This window comes from Myxocyprinus asiaticus, chromosome 4, assembly GCF_019703515.2.
Source record: "Myxocyprinus asiaticus isolate MX2 ecotype Aquarium Trade chromosome 4, UBuf_Myxa_2, whole genome shotgun sequence".
NCBI classification, from domain to species: Eukaryota; Metazoa; Chordata; class Actinopteri; order Cypriniformes; family Catostomidae; genus Myxocyprinus; species Myxocyprinus asiaticus.
This window is the reverse complement of record NC_059347.1, coordinates 38379196-38402121: the sequence shown is the minus strand read 5'-3', so window position 1 is coordinate 38402121 and position 22926 is coordinate 38379196. Positions and strand designations below refer to the sequence as shown.

Here is a 22926-nt window from a genome sequence, read left to right as displayed (position 1 = left end):
GTAATCAACATTATGCCACAAATGCTGTCAATTAGGGTTGTTCCGACACCTAAATTTTGGCTTCGGTACGATACCAGCCCTGGTACTTTGGTATCAATACTAACTCAGATTTTTTATGACATTACACAATATATAATTGACAAAAAAAACTGCATAAAGACTTATAGATAAAAATGATACCTTTTCTGTTTAAATTTTTCTGCATTCCATGTTAAATGTTTTAATTACATTTTATGATCAAATTGTGTTTAAATCAAATACATACTGTAAAGCTTTAAACAAATGAAAATATAATCATTTATAAATAATTATTTTTGGTTAAAAAAAAATACATAAAAAAAAAAAAAAAATGATGCACAACAGAGCTTTACAGTATTAATGAAAACATTAAATAAAACAATCTGATTACCAGAGGCTGCCTTGGCTGAATCACAACATGCTGATATTCAGTACCAGTATTCAGCTTTTGTGATATTGCTTACGGATACTAACACTAGTAATATAACCATTTAATATGATATTATTGTTATTATGAGTATTATTGCTACTACTTTGATTATTACACTTTTATACAGTGGTAATATTTTTCTGTCGTAATGTCCTCAATTTCACACATCCAATTAAGCTCTAGTTTCAGCGGGACTTTTATTTTGAAAGACCTTTGATGTTCTTCCTGTTTTTGTTATAATCAAATTTCCCATGACTCACGAGCTGAAATCTCCAGTGAAAAAGGTAATTTAAGAGTTCACAGACACTTATACACTAAACACTCTGCAGTTGGATACTATTGTACACACTGCATGAAAATCAAGCAGTAGTAGTGTGTGTGTGTTGCGTGTGTGCACGCGCGCGCCTGCATGTGTGAAGGAGATGACAGAGCAGAGTGGAGCCTCTCATTCATTCTGTGGCACGCAGCGCATGTGACTGTATATTATTTAATTAAATGACATCCTTCTGCTGTTTAAAGATCACACTTGGCCATATCAAGACTGTTTTTTTATTATTTTCAAATAGTCTTTGATTTCATCAAAGCTCTCACATTACATTACATTTGACTAATGTCAGCATACTTTAATATGGTACCGAAATTAACAAGATGATATCGTACAGTTTTAAATGTTTTGGTATAGCGATATTTCATTAGTACCAGTGTACCGTGCAACCCTACTGTCGATTTTTCTTAACTTGTATTGAACCCGGAATATTCCTTTAATTTAATATGGGATTAACTTCAAACAGTGTAAGAATCGGACATTTTATTGAATTGTTTTAATGATTGCCCTAAGGAAAACTGTAAAAACTGTATTTTGGCAGTAAATATGGTTACTTAATATAGTACATTTTTGCAAGGTTTACATCAAATCTTACCTGGATGAAGAAATGGAAAAGTCTCCTCCATCCAACAATCTGATTTTGCAGAAGAGCATCCCGTTGATAAACGGCACAGCCGTGAGCTCCTCCAGAGTGAAGTGTGTTTGAAACTTGAACTTCTTTTTCATTAAAAACGCCATGTTCTTTTGACACTGGACTTTGGTTGTATGAAGACAGAGGTAGAAAAATACAAAGAGATGGATGCGTCTTCTTTTTAATCTGGTGCTTGGAAGTCCTTGTCAATGCATGTGTTTTGGTTCAACATCTCTGAGAAGACTCAGATGTCCAGAGAAACCTACAGTGAAATACAGTCAGAGAAAATCAGACTCATGCTGCTCAGACAGACACGTAGAGAATACAGGGAAAATACCTTAAAACTTACCCTAAAACCAATGTAAAGGCAGTCTGCCTCTCCTCTGTGCAGCCCAGTGGGAAGGATACGTTTCTCCTAAATTTAAACACATTCCCAGGAGAGTTACCTTGAAGAAGTCCATTATATACAGGTGTGAGCAAAATACACGTGAACCCAACGCACCATTCCAATAAAGCAGGGCAAAATTTAGTAGGATCCTTGAGAGTTTATGAAAACATGCGCAAAATGACCATACAAATTTAAAATAAGGCACTGAATAAGATACTTACGTCGATGAACTGTTTTCATGTGGCAGCCAGGACTGAAATCACCGGGACGAAACCACTCACTAAACAACCCGTGAAACTAATCAGATATTAATTCTATCGACAGAACTAACCGAGCACAAAACTCAAGAGTTAAGCGTTGAGTCAAAGCCAGACTGACTGAAACTGTCATCTCTGGCACTTTAGTGCACTGAACTTCAGGAAGCGCCGCCTCCAGGGATGCGTGGATTTCACTAAATCCAGCCACTAATTTATATAGACCGTTTTTAACTCCCGTTACATCCACAGTGTCGATTTATAACATTTAAACTCATCACACACAATGAGCTCGTTCTAGTTCAGACGTGTTGCTAAGATTTGTCATGACGTAGCAGGTGATCGTACTGGCTTTACTGATTGATCGATAGCCTATTATATTTACTGTGAGTAGGTTCTAGGACGGTCAAAAAAAAATGTTTTACGGAGTGTTCAGGGTTTAAAGGATAAAAATTATCGTAGAAAATAATGAATTTGCACGCATGTGTTAAATCAGAACAAGAGTTGCTTGCGATTTGTTCTAAAAGGAACATAGCGCCATCCCGTGGCCATAAAAAAACAGAACTGTATCCACAATATTTTCATCGGCTGTCTCGTTTGGAAGGCTGCGTCCTCCGGAGTAGTGATGGATCGTTCATGAACGATTCGTTCATTTTGAACGAATCTTTTATGTGACTCAGAAGAACGAGTAATCTCAGAGAGTGATTTGTTCATTTTGTGTTGGCCGCACATGTGCATTGCGCAACCTCGGCATAGGCGCTGTACAGGAAACAGAAATGATTAGTTCACCTTTCAACTCTTTTGGTCCGAGTCGTTCGTTCTTTTGTCACGTGACAGCCGTATTCCCTATGCACTGCTCACACAGGAAACAGAAATGATTAGTTCACCTTTCAACTCTTTTGTCCGAGTCGTTAGTTCTTTTGTCACGTGACAGCCGTATACGCTATGCACTGCTGCATAGTGTATACAGGTGTCACCTGACAAAAGAACGAACGACTAGCACAAGAAGATTTCAGAGGTGAACTAATCATTTCTGTTTCTCATAATTTGTCCTTGGCTGCGTTATCATTTTTTCCTTATTGGGACTATAATCAAGTTTGCGTACGTAGAAGTGTTGTGGGGGTTTTGGCTATTGAAAATTTAACATTTTAATTTAATTCTGCTCAAATGAACGAAATGACTTGAATAAAGATTCATTTTCATTTTGCTGAACAAGACTCAAAGATCCAAGTCAGTACAATCATCTGATCTTCCCATCACTACTCCGGAGGTCGCATCTGTCGGCCGCATACCCACAGTGTTGGGAGTAATGCGTTACAAAAATAACGCAGTTACAGTAATGTATTGCTTTTTGCTGTAACGCGGTAATATAACGCATTACTAATAAAATTTCGGTAATATTATACCCATTACAATCTCAGTAACGCGTGTTACAATGCATTTTAATCCGAAATTAAGTGGTGTTTTGTTTTTTTAAGAATTCACTAACACCGCGAAACATTTCGACATCAGAGAAAAAAAATCAGTGAGTAAAAGAGTAACGTTAATTCCTGTTGCTGAAATTCGATGGTTGAGACTGATTCTACATTTGCGAGATGGACATACTCCCATTATTTTCAGTTCGTCAGAGACAAGGATAAGAACATTATAGTCAAGTGCAATCTATGTGCGACACCGAGGGAACTCTCTACATCGAGAAATAGCACTAGTAACTTAAAGAAAAACCTGGACTTGTGCCACGCTAACACTAAGCTAACCGAGAGAGCTGCAGGCGCAGAGAAGAGAAAGAATGCTGAGGATGAGAGCGCGGGAAAGACAAAGCAACAGAAATTACGTTTCTCTTGGTCTGCCATGCTGTTCAGCACCATAGATGCGCAGCCCATACACTTAATCTAATTGCGAACAATGAGGTTGATAAATGGCTAGCATCTAATCCAGAATCGAGGGCTGTTTATTGTAGTGCCACAGCCAAATGTTCAGTGCTATGGACAAAGGCCAGTCGTTCCACAGTCGCATCAGAGTGCCATTGAAGAGGTCAGTGTTAGAAAGTTGATTGTTCCCACAGTAACACGGTGGAACTCATTCTATGACGCCTATGCTCGGATCACAGAAATGCCCCTCACTGACATCAATAACCTCTGCACACAGCTTCAAATTAAATGTATGAACGACAGGGAATACCAGTTTCTCAAGGAATACTGTTCCATTATGAAGCCTTTCACACTGGACATCCTACAGGGTGAGGACACTTGTTTTTATGGAATGCTTCAACCAATGCTAGAAGTTCTAATGGCCAAAACCTCAGCATGAAAAATGGCCTATCGCAAATGACCACTGGGCTGCCTGAGGTTATTGTGGGAGCAATTAAAACTCAATTTGCCACAACAATTGTGTGCTGCTCCTTAACAACAGAAGAGCCTGCAGCCCTGATGCCCCTCAGCCTGCTGCTGTCGCCTCCAGTGAGGAGGACTTTTTCCTTTGATGCACTGTCCAATGCCACGGCTGATGCGCCCATGTCAGTGGAAACAGAGGTAATGTCTTATTTCAATTCTGCCCCTGTGATGGAAAGCCTGCACCAGTTTCCATGAATTAAAAAAATCGCACTCTGCTATAATGCCCCAACACCATCCATTGCACCAGTAGAAAGACTTTTCAGTCTCGGGAGTCTTGTGCTCACCCCAAATCTCAACTGTCTTGGTGATGGACGCTTTCAGCGCCTTCTCCTGATGCACTTCAACAGATATTTCTGTCAAGTGGGTAGTGGAATAGGCTAGCCCCCACACCATAGAACCATAAGTAGGCTATATAGGTCTAGGCCATAAGTTCCTTTATAGTTCTATTTATTTTACCAGCCTTGTTTGGCTGCATGCTACCTCTGTTGTATATTTGGCAGTAACAATTTTCCTGTATAGACTTTATTTTTTATTTTCAATTTTCCTGTGTGTGTGTTTAGCCAAGCTTACATTTTTTGTGAAGTTGGACTGAAATGACTGAGCTGTATTTCCTATGAGGTGTAATAGGCCCTGGCACTTTTACTTTATTTTTTGTATTCTTGCAAAATGTGGCTAGCCACACAGAGCCATTAGCTATAGGTCTAGCTATAAGTGATTTAAATTTTACCAGCCTTTATTTGATAGCCTATGTTTTAGCCATTGTTTGGCAAATAGCAGGGTTCCTCTGTTTGGCCTGCATTTTATTTCTTAGAAATTGTAGTCTATGTTTAGCCTACATGTTAATTTTTGTGAAGTTGGACTGAAATGACTGAGTCGTATTCCTGGAGGCCTAATTCTCCAAGAGCACTTTTTGATTCTTGATAAAGCATAAGCTATGTCTATCCAATGCATGCCAGCTTTGTGCTGTGAACTTGAATTAAAAGAGAATAAAAGAATAGAAATGAAAAGAAAAAGAGATTGTGTGTCTTGTCATGTCATTAGGCTATAAGTTAGATAATAGTGGGCTCTAGCTCTATTGTGTTTCATATGAATAGGCTTAGACTTTAAATATTTACAGTATCTCTATCATAATTTACCAGACTTTGATCCTTTGTCTGCTTTTGTGATTCAGACAGTGATTGTTACTTATTGTATTGCGCCATAAATTTGCCCGTAAATATGATGGTCAAACGCAAGGAATGTTAATTCCCAAGTTGAAGTACCTCAGTAGATGGGTGCAGAGTATATAATATTGTAATGTCATTACAGTTACATTACTAGGTTCATAATGTTCAGTATTATGTTAGTTAAATAATAATGTTGTGTTTATATCTCATTATGGGAGGGGAGTGGAGTTATGTGGGAGGAAGAGAGTTTTTCTTGTTGTTCATACTGCCTCCGGTAGAGTGAGAGGTGTGTGTTGTGTGTAGCGTGTCAGAATAGCTAGACGGCTGTGAGATTTAAAAGTGTAAAGGCGTGGGTTACGGCCACAGCATTAGCCCTATCTTTGTGAAGTGTTCAATAAACACTAAAAGAGTTCAACTGGCATTATATTTGAATGAGAAACGCTACATTTGGTGTCAGAAGTGACGGACTTAGCGCAAATTCAAGCCAGACTGCAATGGACGCTAAGATGGATGCCGGGGCTCGGGCTAAAGTGAAAGTAGAAAAACCGAAGAACGAGTGCTTGTGGACACATGATCCTTATGCAGAGCAGTGGTCTGTGAGAAACGCAGTTGGCTCTATGGAAGCTGCCATGCTTCGAGCTGCCAAAGCTGGATTTGCTCTACCCTTAGTCCCACACGGTGAGATCGCACAGCACAGTTTTCGTACCGACATGACAGCGCACACATACCTCTTTTTTTTTTGACAGCGCACACATACCCCATCACAGTGCCTTCACTTAATGACGCAGGGACACGTGATGTAAACAAACATGGCGGCACCCATATGTGGAGCGGATACGCTGGAGATTCAGATCAAATGCTCGCTATCAAAACAAAACACTGAAGAACTCCGGTAAGATAGACTGGGACGCTTTTAAAGCACAGTTTGAACTGCTAGCTGATGCTGCTGGTTGGACTTAAAGACATGAAGCTTTACAGTTAGCCCTGTGCCTCACTGATGATGCAGCTGCCTGCCTGATACTGTTGAGCCCTGGGGAGAGAAATTATTACGCAGCATTAGTTGGGGCTCTTCAGAAACGATTTGGACAATGTTATCAGCCTGTCCTTTTAAGGACTGAGTTTAATAACAGGCGCAGACAACATGGAGAGCCCTTAAGAGTTTTGGCTAATGACATTGAAAGCCTATGCAAACGTGCCTATGCTGACATGCCACCCACAGTCCAGAATGAGCTAGCTAGAGAGCGATTTATCCAAGCCCTGAGCCCAAGAGAACTACGTATTCAAACGCAGCTGGCTCACCTTAATACTTTAAGTGACACATTGGAGCTCGCTGTGGAAAGAGAGATAGTAGGAAATGGAATGGAACAGGATGTCATTTCACCAGTTGTGCAAACTGCAATTATGACTGACTCACCCACCAGAGAGCCTATACGATGAGATAACACCGCACACGCAGCAGCACTGCAGCAGGGCCGCACAATGTCAGAACTTTGCACACATCGTCGGCTCCTAAGCTGCTGGGGGTGTGGCCAAGCAGGCCACCTGATTAGACAATGTCCCAGGTTCAGTGACATACAGGGAAACGCCCAAGGGCCTGTGTAGATGGGAGGACACGGGCCTGTGATGATACTCCTTAGGGTACACCCACGCCTCGAGATGGGGAACTGTGGGTGGCGGAATGTGCTATATCAGCCCCTATAGAGACAGTAATGACAGTGGTGTGGATTTATGTTGGAAAATTCTGCCACATACCAATTTTAGTGGAGGGAGTCGCGTGTACAGCCCTGGTCGACACAGGATCAAATGCGACTTTTGGTGCAGCCTGATCTGGTCCCAGGGGGGACTGCAGTAGAACCGACATCAGCTCGAGAGAATTATTATTATTATTATTATTTTTTACTATTACATTTGAATGACTTTCCAAAGAAACAGAAAATAGAGAGCAGTGGATCAAGACAGTAAAATGGGAGAAGATGCCAAATTTACTGTCACTCTCAACAGCTGTAATAGAAACCCCCTCACAGCTGTGGTAATGCATTTTTTTTTTTTTTTTTTACTTATTGCAGGGTAATATGACACAAAGCATAATGTTATAAACTTACACAATATATATATATATATATATATATATATATATATATATATATATATATATATATATATATATATATATACACACTATATTGCCAAAAGTATTCGCTCATCTGCCTTTAGATGCATGTGAACTTAAGTGACATCCCATTCTTAATCCATAGGGTTTAATATGACGTCGGCCCACCCTTTGCAGCTATAACAGCTTCAACTCTTCTGGGAAGGCTTTCCACAAGGTTTAGGAGTGTGTTTATGGGAATTTTTGACCATTCTTCCAGAAGCGCATTTGTGAGGTCAGACACTGATGTTGGACGAGAAGGCCTGGCTCGCAGCCTTCGCTCTAATTCATCCCAAAGGTGCTCTATCGGGTTGAGGTCAGGACTCTGTGCAGGCCAGTCAAGTTCTTCCACACCAAACTCACTCATCCATGTCTTTATGGACCTTGCTTTGTGCACTGGTGCGCAGTCATGTTGGAACAGGAAAGGGCCATCCTCAAACTGTTCCCACAATGTTGGGAGCATGGAATTGTCCAAAATCTCTTGGTATGCTGAAGCATTCAGAGTTCCTTTCACTGGAACTAAAGGGCCAAGCTCAGCTCCAGAAAAACAACCCCACACCATAATCCCCCCTCCACCAAACTTCACAGTTGGCACAATGCAGTCAGACAAGTACCATTCTCCTGGCAACCGCCAAACCCAGACTCGTCCATCAGATTGCCAGATGGAGAAGCGTGATTCGTCACTCCAGAGAACGCGTCTCCACTGCTCTAGAGTCCAGTGGCGGCGTGCTTTACACCACTGCATCTGATGCTTTGCATTGCACTTGGTGATGTATGGCTTGGATGCAGCTGCTCGGCCATGGAAACCCATTCCATGAAGCTCTCTACGCACTGTTCTTGAGCTAATCTGAAGGCCACATGAACTTTGGAGGTCTGTAGTGATTGACTCTGCAGAAAGATGGCGACCTCTGCGATCTATGCGCCTCAGCATCCGCTGACACCGCTCTGTCATTTTACGTGGCCTACCACTTCATGGCTGAGTTGCTGTCATTCCCAATCGCTTCCACTTTGTTATAATACCACTGACAGTTGACTGTGGAATATTTAGTAGCGAGGAAATTTCACGACTGGACTTGTTGCACAGGTGGCATCCTATCACAGTACCACGCTGGAATTCACTGAGCTCCTGAGAGCGGCCCATTCTTTCACAAATGTTTGTAGAAGCAGTCTGAATGCCTAGGTGCTTCATTTTATACACCTGTGGCCATGGAAGTGATTGGAACACTTGAATTTAATTATTTGGATGGGTGAGCGAATACTTTTGGCAATATAGTGTATATATATATATATATATATATATATAAAAATTAGCACATAAAAAATTTAGCTAGATTTACGCTGATAAATAAGGCGGAAAAGCGTCATCACAGTTTGTGAATAAGGTCTATATGTGTTGGAAAGGCCGGTTACGCACGCACCTGTCACTCGTATTAAGTCAGCATCAGGGTAGGGTTGCACTAGCTGTGCATTAGTTCTTACGTAAGTTGTAACATAAAGTTCACACTAAGGGCTTAGTAACTACTAGTTAGTTTGTGGTCAGTGCTTAATTTGTTTGCACCACCTGTTCTTAAGGCAAGACTTAACTAGTAGGTCGTAAGCTCCCCGTAAAGTAATGCATAGTCGCGTAATATGACGTTTACCTGTACTGATCCAATAAACAGCCTTCAGATTTGACACAGAAGTGTTAAAAAGCCTTGAATTTTAGTTTGATCTTGTTACGGTTGATGTTCAAACCTTGTTTGCTCACGTAACTGTCAGCTGTAATAAATGATATCCCCATTAAAATATGATACGTAATAAATGTAGATTTGATCAATAGCATCCTATATTTGCCCTGTGTAAATAACAATATATAGGAACTGTATCTAAAATAAATAAGGGGTGATAAATAAATACTAATACAACAGGCTGGAAAAACAGACATTTATTCATTTTAATATCCTATATATATATTGAATGTGTTAAAAATTGAAACCGGGCGACGCACCCTGAAAACTGCCCCGTTTGAACTGTTTCATGCTGAAGAGACGCTTAAAAGCACGTTTTTTCTCTCTCTCGTAAATGTAAATGAGTGTAAATGTTAACATCATAATGTATGTTGAAAGGATTGGAGCCTGTCACACAGAACATGAGCTCATTGATGTCATAAAATATCAGTCTGCTTTTTTACTGCAACCGTTGCTCCTGATCGGAGTCTTCCGTAAATATTTAGTTTATACGTAGGGTTACGTCCTACCGAAATTTAATGGAGTAAACTGTGACTTAGTGCCCATTATGCCGCAACTAGGCTTAGTTGTAACTTACATATAGCTGGTGCAACGGCCCTGGAGTGTTAAGACTCTGCAAGGGAGACTTTCTGATTGCGTGTGCTGAAGTGTGCATCTATGAATGAATGTGAGTAACTTGTTCAGTTAGTAGGCTAAATGATAACTGTCAGTCACAGAGATCTTTCACGATGTTTAATATGTCATAAAGCTCAAAACATCTGTTAATGTTCATGCTGGGTAGCGAGCGCTGTTAAGCCATTTGCCTCATAATTGTATTCGTTAATTAGGCCTATAGGCTACTCATATTTTCTTGTTTACTATATTTTATAACTTAGTATTGGTTCTTTGTATATTTCAACATGTTATCATCAAGTTAGTAGTGTGAATCTCTACTTAATGAAACTGTAATGCAACGATGTGTATGATTCGCGTTGATATTATGCAAATTACTGTATAGTCGGATGCTCCATTCTTTAATGTGCCTTTGCCATATTAAACCGCTAGGTGGAAATATTGTCTAAGAATGCACTGGGACTTAGACAGGTTTATACTCTATTGGCATTTAACCTAATAATTACCTGGGATTATGTAAACATATTTGATTTATGTGAATAATGTTATTGATTAATGAGAGACATGTGAGTTAATTAATCTCTTTATTTATTTCTGTTTTAACTGCAGAACCACACGCACATACATACACATAGGCCTACTGTGTATATATTTAAATGCTCACGCAATTGTTCTTTTGTACACGGATCTAACCTGTTAAGCCTACTGTACTGCCGTTGTGTTTGCTGTTGGGATAAATGACTCAATAAACCCTTTTTAACTGAATCTGATCGAGGATTGTGTTCTAACCGACACCCCTAGAGGAAGGCTAGATAATTGAACCTCACCTACTACAGTCCTACAGTCCCTTTATTCAATAATATATATTGCATGTAAGTTGACAGACACAAATCTAAACATATTAAACATATTACAAAACAAATATATTAAAATAAACAAATAATTTAGTTAGTTAGTTAGTTAGTTCCAAGTAGGTATAGCTATAGCCCGAAGATCTTCAAATGGGGGCGGAATCTCCAAAAGAGGGCGGGGGTAATTCCAAAATGGGGCGCGGTTATCCCAGAAGGGGGTGGGGCCAGCTCCAAAGGGGGGCGTGACTTCCACACACGGTTAGGGTTAGGTTAGGACTTATGATTTAGATTTAACTCTAGATTTAATTACTGGAGTCTTATGGATTACTTTCATGCTCCCTTTATGTGCATTTTGGAGCTTCAGAATTTTAGTACCCATTCACTTGTATTGTGAGGACCTACAGAGCTGAAATATTCTTCTAAAAATCTTCGTTTGTGAAGTGAGTAAATGATGAGAATCTTAATGTTTGGGTGAACTATTCCTTTAACGTGTGCCTTTGTGGTGATGTTTGCAGTCATCTGGGAATACGATCACTGTGGCCTAGACAATCATGTGTCAACTAATATGGCAGGAGAGGTGACATTTCTTCAGATTTTGTTAAGGATACGATCAAGAGCTGTTGCTAGAATTTTTTCCCCCAATGTAAAGCACGTTGTAGCCTATTTTTGAAATTGCCTTTCCAAGAAAATTACATTCTAATTTGAATTGCAGAAAACTGCACTCAGTCTTGTCTCCAGCAGATGTCCCTCTTCTACCGAGACTTTGAGGTACCATCTATGTGTAGGATTCTGACAACTTTTTAAACATTATAATATACTTACTGTACTTTTTGAAAACTTTGTTTTCTCTCATTTCGTAGTTGAGGAATTCATCTAATAAAAAAATAAGTAAGCTTTATAAAAAATAAAAAAATAAAAATTCTAAGAAAGAGAAACAGGTTGGTTGGCGGGTGAGACGCGGATAATCTGGATTGGAGTGATTGGTGAGTGCATGTGTCAATCACTCTCATTCTTAGTCCCTCCCATTTCCATAGCCCCTCCCCTCTCAGTCTAGTCAGTTACTCATTTCCAATCGGCCACGGCAGTCCTCCCGCTCTACCGGCATTTTCGTTGCATCAGCTGTTAGACAGACCGCCAATTCAAACCGGATTACTTTTCAAAAATCACGAATATATGGATTTATCTCCGAACCGAGTTTCAGGGCGATGCATATGAATGATTACGATGATTTGTCTGCGCGTTTTCGACACTAAAACAGAACGGCGCCGTCGGAGCATCGGTGGGACATTCAGCTCATCACTGTGACCGGGAGCTCTTGATTTTTAAACGTACACCAATATATTACACCAGTTGTTGAAGTAAAGGGCCTCGGTGTGTTAGATAACCCATTAGACGTGTTTTAAAGCTTATCTCAGTGCACATCTGTCCCGCATCTTGACTGAAATCGATAGTCGCCACTCCAAGTGTGATTACGTGACAAACTCTAGTCCGAGCTCACACTCCCCGCATACGTCTTGGGTTTTCTCCCAATCTGGAGTTCAACCCGTGTGATATGCATCAGCGGGGGTCGTGCGTCTCTCCGTTGCTCAGTGGTGTTTTCTGTCCGTGCCGCTCTGAGGAGTATCAGGGCTCTGATCCGGGGGGTGGTGGTCGGACACTGAGCTCCACGCTTCACGCAGTATCAGTCTCCGAGCACGGCCACGATGACTCCTGCGACTCCCCGCATCAGTGTCCGGTGTGCGGCGGACCCGAGCAGGAGCATCGGCTCAAGGTGCTCTTTCAGATCCTGGATGTCAACCGAGACGGAGGCATCTGTGTCAACGACCTGACCATTGGGCTGAAAAAGCTTGGCGTCCATCGCACTGAACATGAACTCATGGTGAGTTATTTCACTTTATCTCCACTTTTTTTTAATGCTACTGAATTACCCTCCTCTACGAGATAATGGGTCAGATCACATATAGAGAGGATAATTTTTTTCTGTGGATATAGATGGACACATAACTCATACTTAGATCTAATGTAATACATTTTGTTTATGGTATATAAAAGAAAACATATTAAAACCTAGAAAGTTATGGTATGCTTAGTACATACACAAGAGCTGTTAAAGTAAGGTTCATATGACCTAAGTTGATGTTTTGTGTTTAAAACAATTTAAGCTAAATTGTTTGGGCTCAAAAGCATATGTGTCATTATGTTGATTACCACAAAAATTATTTTTCATCCCTGGGTTATTAAAAAAAAAAAAAAAAAATCACGGTTACAGGCATTCTCTCATTATTTAATCATCCTCATGCCATCCAAGATGTGTGACTTTCTTTCTTCTGTGCTACACAAAGATTTTTAGAGGAATATCTCAGCGCTGTAGGCCCATACAATGCAAGTGAATGGTGACCAAAACTAAAAAAAGCACACAAAGGCAGCATAAAAGTAATCCATATGACTCCAGTGGTTAAATTAATAACTTTAGAAGGGATATGATAGGTGTGGGTGAGAAACAAATCAATATTTAAGTCCTTTTTTTTTTTTTACTATAAATCTCCACTTTCATATTCTTCTTCTTTAGATTTTTGGTGATTCACTTTCTTCATGCATATCGACACCTACTGATCGGGGCTGGTCAAAGGTGGAGATTTATAGGAAAAAAAGGACTTAAATATTGATCTTTTTCTTGCCCACATCATGTCTCTTCTGAAGACATGGATTAAACCACTGGAGTCATATGGATTACTTTTAAGCTGCCTTTATGTCCTTTTTGTCCTTCAAAGTTTTGGTAACCATTCACTTGCACTGTATATAGACCTACAGAGCTGAAATATTCTTCTAAAAATCTTTGTGTTCAGCAGAAGAAAGTCATACACATCTGGGATGGCATGAGGATGAGTAAATGATGAGAACATTTTCATTTTTGGGTGAACTATTCCTTTAACATGTGTAAGTCCTGTGGCTATACTTTTGAAACAGTGAGTATTTTAATGTTTATGGACTGGCCCCATTCAATTCTATTGCCTTTAAATGGCAATAGATTTTTGCTTTTATTAAAAAAGAAAAAAAAGGGACTAGTCGAAATATTATATATATATATATATATATATATATATATATATATATATATATATATATATATATATATATATATATATAAAGGTTTTTTTTTTTTTTTTTTTTTTTTTTTTTTTTTTTTGTGGTAGTCAACATTATGCCACAAATGCTGTCGATTGGACTTGACTTGTATTGAGCCCGAAACATTCCTTTAAGGCTCTTTTACTATCACAGCTCTCGTGTTAGGTGTAATTCAGAAGAAAACCTCACACCCTCAGTGATGGAATCAGCACATTTGAGTGTCATTTGCCTTAACTCAGTGCCACAAACAACATATATGTCTTTCCTTTCTTTCCACTGTGTGTGAAAAGGATTGGTGATTTTCCTAGAGGGGATTGCTGTTGTTTTCAAACTGTTTGATGTGGACATATGACTAAAAAGACCTCTGTTGTTGGGTGACAACAAGCAATGCCCATTATGCCATTAGAAATTCTATTTACTGTAACATAGTCTATTTTGAGGCAGGTCTCTGGGTTTCTATCCACCCACTTCATTTTTTTAAAGATATAAAAATAGATGTGGTTGTTTATTTAAATTGAACAGCAAACAGACTAAGAACAAGGTTATAATACTCAAAGTAATGTTTTTCTTTGCCTTGCATCTGATATCCTAAGTGTTAATGAGGATGCCCATATATAGACAAATGTTAGTTTACTAACCTAAATATCATTACAGTGGAATCTTGCTCTATTATGTTTACTAGATATGCATCTAATCATGCATCTGCACAAAGGACATGGAAATGCATAACTAGACAAAAGTCTCTTGAGAACGTCCCGAGCAACATAACTAATAAGGACAAAATAGTAGTTGCAGTTAGGGAATTCTCAGCAGGAAAGTAATATGATACAGGACATGCTTTTGTGGATTGTGGTCTGTTTGGACACAGTAGCTCAATATAAATTTGGGAATGTCAGAGAAGACAGAAAATATTTAACTTCTAATTTCACCACTGAGGCACCACAGCAAATCCTTTCACAAGCCATTAATGTACTCCGAATCAGTTAGCACAAGCAGCATGCTTACATCCAGCATTTCAGGGAATGCATCCTGGGATACTGATTGTCTGGAATGTGGATTGCCTTTGTGTCTGAGTCACGAGACCTACTTGTCATTTATGATTTACCACTGTGAAGGACCTCTTCTTTCCCTCCCCCTCTCCTTCTCTTTGTGAAGGGGGAAGGAGGGAGGTTGATTAAAGGACAACTTTTATCCTGTACAAGTAGCATAATGATAGTGTTTTCAGAGCATACATTTAGGGGAAGTTGCAGAGATGGTTTACTCATTGCCTTATAATGAAGACAAGCATGTTCTGCATACCAAAAATGTCAATATGGTGTGATTGAGGCAAAAGTTTTAAAAAGCAAAGAGCTTGGTTTTCCTCACTTTAATTGAGTTACCAGGTTTCCTTAAAGTCTGAAATGTTTTTTGACAGTAGTGGTCTTGGACAAAAGCTTGGCTAGAGAAATTTTGCATGTCAAGAATTCCTTTGTTTGACAGCTAACAAAAGCACTTTGAACAAAACCGAAAGTTCCGCTATAGTAGGCTTATTAGGCCTGCTGAGTCAAATGGACCAGTATTGTAACAGTGTTATTACATGTTTAATTATGAAGGTTAAAAGTGTTTACCACTTGATTCACAACCTGCAAACCAGAGAACAACATTTGCTTCTTCACTTACAGAGTGCAAATATAACTTGCTGGCACTTTAATGATCAAGGGTGGTTTGACTACTTTAGGTTTATTTGCAAGTCAGATTTGTAAATGCAGTGAGAAAATAAATGCAAATGTAGCACTTGCATGTGGTTCTGATCACACACAGAGCTTGCCATGAGAGTTTTGGTACTCACAGCCACTTAAAAATACAGACCATTAAAAATTGGTTGATTATATACACTGGCTTACACTGGTTACAGGGCTTCGTATCTGTGATCTACTTCCACCCATAATTGTTTCCAAACACTTTTTCAAGACTTCTTTCTTTTCTATAGGGTCTTAAAGGATAGTTCACTCAAAAATGAAAATTCTCAAATTTTTTACTCACCCTCATGCCATCCCAGATGTGTGTGACTTTCTTTTTTCTTCTGAACACAAACGAAGAGTTTTAGAAAAATATCTCAACTCTGTTGGTCCTCACAATGCAAGTGAATGGTGGCCAGAACTTTGAAGCTCATAAAAGCACATAAAGTGTAAAAGTAATCCAAACGACTCCAGTGGTTAAATCCGTGTCTTCAGAAACAATGTGATAGGTGTGGCTGAGAAACAGATCAATGTTTAAATCCTTTTTTGCTTTAAATTCTCCTCCCTGCCCAGTAGGTGTTGATATGCACGAAGAATGTGAATCACCAGAAACTTAACCTGATATACATTTTGTAAGTTCATGTGGGACTAATTACAACAGCCAATGTTGTTTTTGTTTTTTAATGGAAATTTTTTTTTAAATTTTTTTTTTAACATATGCACTGTATATAAATGTAAACATATGAATTTTAGAGACCGGGTGCATGTTTTTTGTGGTTGCTTTTTTTATTTACAGTATGCCCACCTCTTCAGACACTACTACACCACTGCATTTAGGGCTATCCAGATTCCTGTTCCTCCTGTTGAACTCATTCCCTCCATGTTTACCTTAGTACAGTAGAGTCATCTGCACGGAATCCTGCTTACTATATTGATTTTTAAGACAATTTATGTATTAAACATTTTATGGTCTTTTTAGATATACAATAAACTTTCTCATGATCCTTTCTCTGTTTTTTTTTTTTTTTTTCCTTTTCTTTTTTCTAACTCTTAGATTGGGCTCAGCAATGGCTAGCAACCCCCCTCATCACTTTCACAGGGCTGGGTGAATAATTTAGGCTCTGTCTGTCTTCACATATTAATTAGAATAGGAGTACAAGGGCCCCCTGGAAAACAAGGGGAAAAGCACTACTGTATTTAGGCAATTTCTTTTATTTCTTTTTGACTAGTGATCTGTAGATTTAAAGACATTTGGGCTACATCACAAGGTAACCCAGTGATTAGAGGAAGTTTGAAGATGAAAAGTAAATACATTGTATGATTTGTTAAGAAGACATTGGGTTATATCCTTTAAGACATACTGTTAACTGATTTATTTTATAAAATACAGTGTGTTTCTTTGTCCTGATTTTGCATTTAATTTTGCGGCTTGGTTCTATAGTAGGGCCTATAGTGGCCTCAAGAGGTAAAATAAAAACAATCACTGACACCTCTGACAGATTTGTTGTAGCTAAATCTTTCTTCATTGACAGTAATCATCCATATTTTTATCCTCACTTCAATGCATATTTTGATTAATCAAGTGTTTATAAACCTTTGGGCATTCAAAGAAAAATATGACTATATGGAAACGTGCCTGTCAGCACATAAATTGTGTCTCCAACTTCATATCTTGTGAATAATAATTAAAAACAATCTGGTGAAATAAATAGGCTATAAAAAGCTTAATTTGATAAATACTCAAATATAGAGCATTGTAACGTAGCCAAGTCTCTGTCATTTCAAAATAAGAGTCCCAAAATAAGTAAGTAAATGTATTTGTTTACAGTTAACCCTGTGATGTTTTCTGGTAATTTTGACCCAGATGCCTTTTTTCTTAAGAATGTGTTTTTTTTTTGTTGTTGTTGTTGTTGTTGTTGTTGTTGTTTTACTTAATCCAATTGGAATACAGTTCTTTTACTTTATTCAAATATGGTATCTGAAAACACAATTTTTGGGGATTTATTTCACTTTGTTACACTTGTTGTGTTCCCGGTCAAAAATGACCGGCCATTGGAAATGAATGGATTAGACTACAAAATACAGAAATATTAAGTGTTCAGGAGCATCCTAATCCTTAAAATGAGCACATTTGTGATGTGTGTTTGCACACACAAAGTCCTCAGACATGTGCACACAACACACACACTCACACTATGTGTATTTAGCGCCATTTTGTGCATTGTCTTTCCATGTACACACTTTGAGGAATATTTCATGATCTACTTATATTATGTTGTGTTTGGGCTTGTTTGAATCGGGATAGTCTGAAGTTACAATATGTCATTGTCTATGTTATATGTATGTTTCGGGAAGTAATAAGGAAAAACGTGACAAAAACTCCTGTTAATTATATTTATGTGTTTCAGTGGGAATTTCATACACTAATACTCACTGCAATTTGACCTCTGAGTGAAACAAATTTACTCATTGCATTCTACTAATTGAGGCCTTTACTACGTTATATAATACATGGCTATCTCATCTTTTTTATGGTTTTACCAACTCTGATTATAATTACTGATTATAATTGTTGTGATAACAAATTTGCAAATGATGAGAACGAAACAGTTCATATTTATCAGCAAATTAAAAAGCATAATTTAAGAATCGATAGAATCAGCTAAATGCATCGTAAAGTCCAGATTCTAAGCTTTAAAATGACACCTATTTTGTAAGGTATTTTGTTTTTTCTGCACGGAGTGCCCCCATTAGCCTGGTATACACTCATTTTAGTTAATCAATCTAATCAATAAAAATATATATATATTAAAAACGTTTGAAAAAGCAGAAGAAAAAACCGGGAACACAAAATGTGTTAGCACAAAACGAATAAAACACAAGGGTTAAAAGTCCCGTGTTATGCACCAAATCGTAATTATTTTCTGGTTATTATTGGGATTTTGGTTGCACAATAAACTGCATCTAGGATATTATTCATTTTGGACTCTTGTAGCATCTATGTCTGTGCCTGTCATAAGGGAAAAATATATATTTTTAAAATATTAAAAATCTGTTTTAAAAACTATCTGCCGATTTTTCTGTTATTTGGCCTTTTCCACCACCTTAGTTATCAGTATCAGCAAAAATCCACTTTCGGTGGACCTCTAGAGGGCACTAGTTGCCTCACTTGCTCACTAATGTCATTGAAGTCCATAAAGACAAATATATTCCTGTTACTACACACACAATAATTTTAATGCTTTGCAATGTATATGCAATATTTTTCACTGAGTTGAAGCTAGACACAAAAGCAATCAAGACCTATGTTATGGTCCTGGTCATTGTAGAAGTATGTTAAGCTTCAAACACACTTTAATCAAAAAGTAAGAAAAATATATAAAGATATAAAATGTCATACCAATGTGTAATTTGTGAAACCTCTCATAGCATTAATAGATCCTAGTAAAAAGCCTAGGTTCCTGAGATCTGCATAATGATCTTGCATTTTGCAGACTGCAGATTCATTGGCCTCACATTGAAATAAATTGCAGTGGGACAGCTTGCAGTTTCAGTCTGATCAATAGAAAGGGACTGAGCTCAAATGAGCCATGTTGAAATTCTGCCAAAATGAGGGAGGAGAGACAAAATTTACATTTGCATGCATTTGCAAAGAGTACAGCATTTGCAAAGAGTACACCATTTTATAGAAACCTTCAGTAAAGTAGATCTGCTCTAGGGTTATCCTGATTTTTTTAACAAGTTTGTGGACTTATTTTGATTCCAGCAAATTGATTGAAAAGATTAATGAATAAACTAATAAATAAAGGATATTGTGAATTGCAGTGTTTGAAATGGGACTTAATGCATTGAATCACCCTCGAGACATTGCCAGGGAGATCCTGATGATGACAGAATATCTTAAAGCAGAGGACAGAAAAGGCTGTTGGCAGAACTTCCTCATTTCTGGGTTGCTTAGAGATCTATTAGCTGGCTGTATTTCATCCTCTGATTGGCTGTCTGTCTGTTCTCAGGGCAGGGACAGCCAGTGTGGAGTGCTCTGATTGGCTGAGAGACAGCTGCAGTGAGGTTGCAGCTTTTTTCACTGCATCACTTTTTGCCAGCTATAGATGCAGCCAACCTGCAAGTTTCCTGTAGCAGAAGCTTAATGGCACCAAGAAATACTAGCAGTTTAAACATGGAATCTGTTTCTATTTCTGATTCATTGTGGAGATTTCATCCTCATTTACTTAAGCTCTTTCTGGATACTGGCAGTGTGCACATGTCATGAACAAAAGTGAATGACATTTCTCCTGCATTTTTTTTGCAACCTCTGATTTTATTTTTGCTCTCAGCAAAGAATTGGGGAAGTTTTTGGAACAGTTTGCTTCAGAAAGACACTCTTGAGTTTGAAATGGATTCAAAAGATTCAGTGGAACTAGTTATTGACAGCGTTTCGAAGTTTTGACATTGTCATCGGGTTACTGGGGAAACAGTCTTGGACATGCCAGAGAACTGAGGAAATTGTACGCCAGTGTCCTCACCTACCCTCATCTTCTTGGCTTTGCATACAGCTGCCTAAGAAGTTCTTCTTTATACACAAATGCACTAAAAACACTGTAGCATTTTTATAGTTTATATTTCTCTGGGAGATCAATCTATAACAACATAGCTGGATTTTGTAACGATCAAAGACACAAACTCACAACCAAACTCCTAAATTTACGAGAGCGAAAAGATTTGGAGCATCTTGATGAAGATGCTAAAGAAAATGTGGTCATCCTTGTCCCAGTGGTTTCTGGGAGTAACGACGTGTGAGCATGGTACCACAGTGCCATCAGATGGAGTGAAGGAGCAAAGTGTAGAAGACTCTGCAATGAAGCAAGAACAAGGCTTACAGGCTGATTCAGTCAGTCAAGAAGAGAGCAAAGGCACAGTAGCTCCAAAGAAAACAACAGTGCTGGTCATGGTGGCACCCCCTAAGGATATCCAGCAGGTACTGCAGAGAGAATTATCAGGCTGGACAAAAATCAAATGAACTTTCTGAAAAAGTCTTTAAAGTTTACTGATACATGTACACATTTGCACTTTATAAAAATGTTTTGTATAATTGATCATATAGACCATTTCAAGGAATTCGAACACTACTGATCCTGAAGCAGTTCTGGTATCATTATCGGATCCTTTAAATAAGGCTCTGAGTTAACATATTTTCCCAAAGAACATCAAACATTTACTTGAAGTGACTTATCCAGACGTGTTGCTCATACTGAGCACGTCTACGAGAGAGAGGCGATGAAATTGTTTCGTAGTTTAGATGCTCACAATTATTTCCTCAGCGGAAAGGTATATTGGATCGCTCTTATTATAACCAATGAAGCTGTTAATGCTGTAATCGTGTGGCATGCAGACAAGGTAAGGATTTTTTGCATTATAAAAATGCTTTTCTTATCTCTTTCTGCTAGCTACTCTTAAGAACTTAGCAGTACGATACTGCAGATATTGTTGACATTTTCGTGACAAATTGCTTGTTATGTTCTTCATCAAGCGTCCGACTCTGCTAAATGACTACATTTTATAGTAAATGACTTGCGCAGCTTCATTTATTCATCATAATGGGAGCATAGTCTACCTCTCAAACTTACAATCAGTTGGCAGAAATTTTGTTCACCTACTAGAAATAAGATGTGTGCTACAGATGTTAGTACTGCATGTATCCAGCCATTTTGCTTCATTGCAGCGGTTCATGCATCCATTTGTGGTTGCTTTTTCGGAGATCTAAACACTTTAATTTCCATTAGTTCCAGGCATCAATGTGAGCATCCAGCCACCGTACAACATGGTCCACATTTTAAAAGAATCGAATTTATCAGAGGGGCCAACAAGATTATGCATACACTGCTCAGTCAACTATAACTGTTGTTTTGTATGCGTTATCATTGAGCACCAAGTTAAAGTAGTTGTTTCTTTATTTGCAGACATCTTTAGTTCAATATATAATTATTACCTACCAATATACAGCCTCTGTTTCTATTGGCTTTTTGGTTTGTAATAAAAAATAATCAATACAATGAAATCAATACAGTAATAAATGCTGCTAATTAAGCCTGTCCTTATTTATGGAGGTGAAAGTCTTGTGGGAAATTCTAGAATTGAGCAGTTTTGAAGACCGAGACACCAATAACTCCAAGGTGATGACAATGCAGTGTGCAGTACATGCTTTGAAGTGGGAGGGACTTATGCTTCCCTTAATCCCATGTGTCAGAAATACCGGCATTATAGTTCTGAGCACCTCAGGAAGAGTCCAGAACTGTGTACATATGTCTTATTTTACTTTCATTAAGTTTTATTTTATTTTTATCAGAACATGTTGTCTTTGTGTTTTTATGTGCCTGTCTATACCTCAGAACAGACAGAATTTGAATATTTTGAGTCAGATAGTTTACCGGTACATTTGAAGTCTCTTTTCAAGTTGAGTTTATTTCTTCCATCGCACGAGTTCACTTCATACCGAAAATGGCGAAAGGTATGTAATAGTTATGATTTTATGAAAAAAATTGCATAATGTTCTTTTAGATTTTGCTGTTGTTTTTTACTTCACTCAAACGTGATTTGTGGGTTTGGTGTCATTTACAAAAATGTCATTCCTAATTTTCAAAAAATAAATAAATAAATGATTGCCAAAAATCCAAAGCTCTCTTGGGAGCCTATGGGAAGGGTTGTGTGTTTTCTCCAGTCACATCTTGAATTGTAATGGGATGAATGGTTTTAATCCAGATTATATGACTTCCGGTGGAGTGTTTGAAATCCCTTCCTGTCTTCCTTACACAGTTTGAACATAGTTTGATGTATGTACAAAACTAACTTGGACATCAAAAGACATTTTTGCACAATGTGCAATTACAGAATTCCCACAGTCTTTGAAAACCTTGAAGTATAAGGGATTTTTAGAACTTTGATTTCCAGATTTTAAGTCATAGAAATTTCTGAATTAAATTTCAAATGTTAAAATGTAGCTGTGCTCTGCTCGAATGTATTTCGTTGGCTAAATGTTGTTCTCTGACAGACTCATTGTAACAGAGAAAGACTCCAATGTTGTCACAGACATTTGAACTTCAGGAGGCTATTGACCTCAACCCCAAAATCCCGTTTCTGTTCT

At 38.2% G+C, this 22926-nt stretch overlaps 2 protein-coding genes across 7 annotated transcripts in view; one reads left to right on the top strand and one right to left on the bottom strand.

Annotated features, from left to right (window-relative positions):
• Positions 1–2519, bottom strand: part of LOC127440224 (protein FAM102A-like) — a 67322-nt gene extending 64803 nt beyond the window's left edge. Inside the window, exons 1-3 of one of the 2 annotated variants that reach the window (XM_051696713.1) lie at positions 2014–2519; positions 1754–1850; positions 1369–1666 (exon numbers count right to left, since the gene is read on the bottom strand). In XM_051696713.1, the coding sequence (XP_051552673.1) occupies positions 1369–1511 (143 nt within the window). In that variant the 5' untranslated portion in view covers positions 1512–1666; positions 1754–1850; positions 2014–2519. The remainder of the gene's footprint in view (positions 1–1368; positions 1667–1753; positions 1851–2013) is intronic. The other variant, XM_051696712.1, reaches the window with a different exon arrangement.
• A 516-nt stretch (positions 2520–3035) lies between these two features.
• Positions 3036–22926, top strand: part of LOC127440218 (calcium-binding mitochondrial carrier protein SCaMC-2-B) — a 33883-nt gene continuing 13992 nt past the window's right edge. The window contains exon 1 of one of the 5 annotated variants that reach the window (XM_051696692.1): positions 3036–7634. In XM_051696692.1, the coding sequence (XP_051552652.1) occupies positions 7569–7634 (66 nt within the window). In that variant the 5' untranslated portion in view covers positions 3036–7568. Of the gene's footprint in view, positions 7635–11889; positions 12824–21967; positions 22294–22926 lie in introns of those variants that run through there. The other 4 variants (XM_051696687.1, XM_051696688.1, XM_051696689.1 and 1 more) reach the window with 4 other exon arrangements.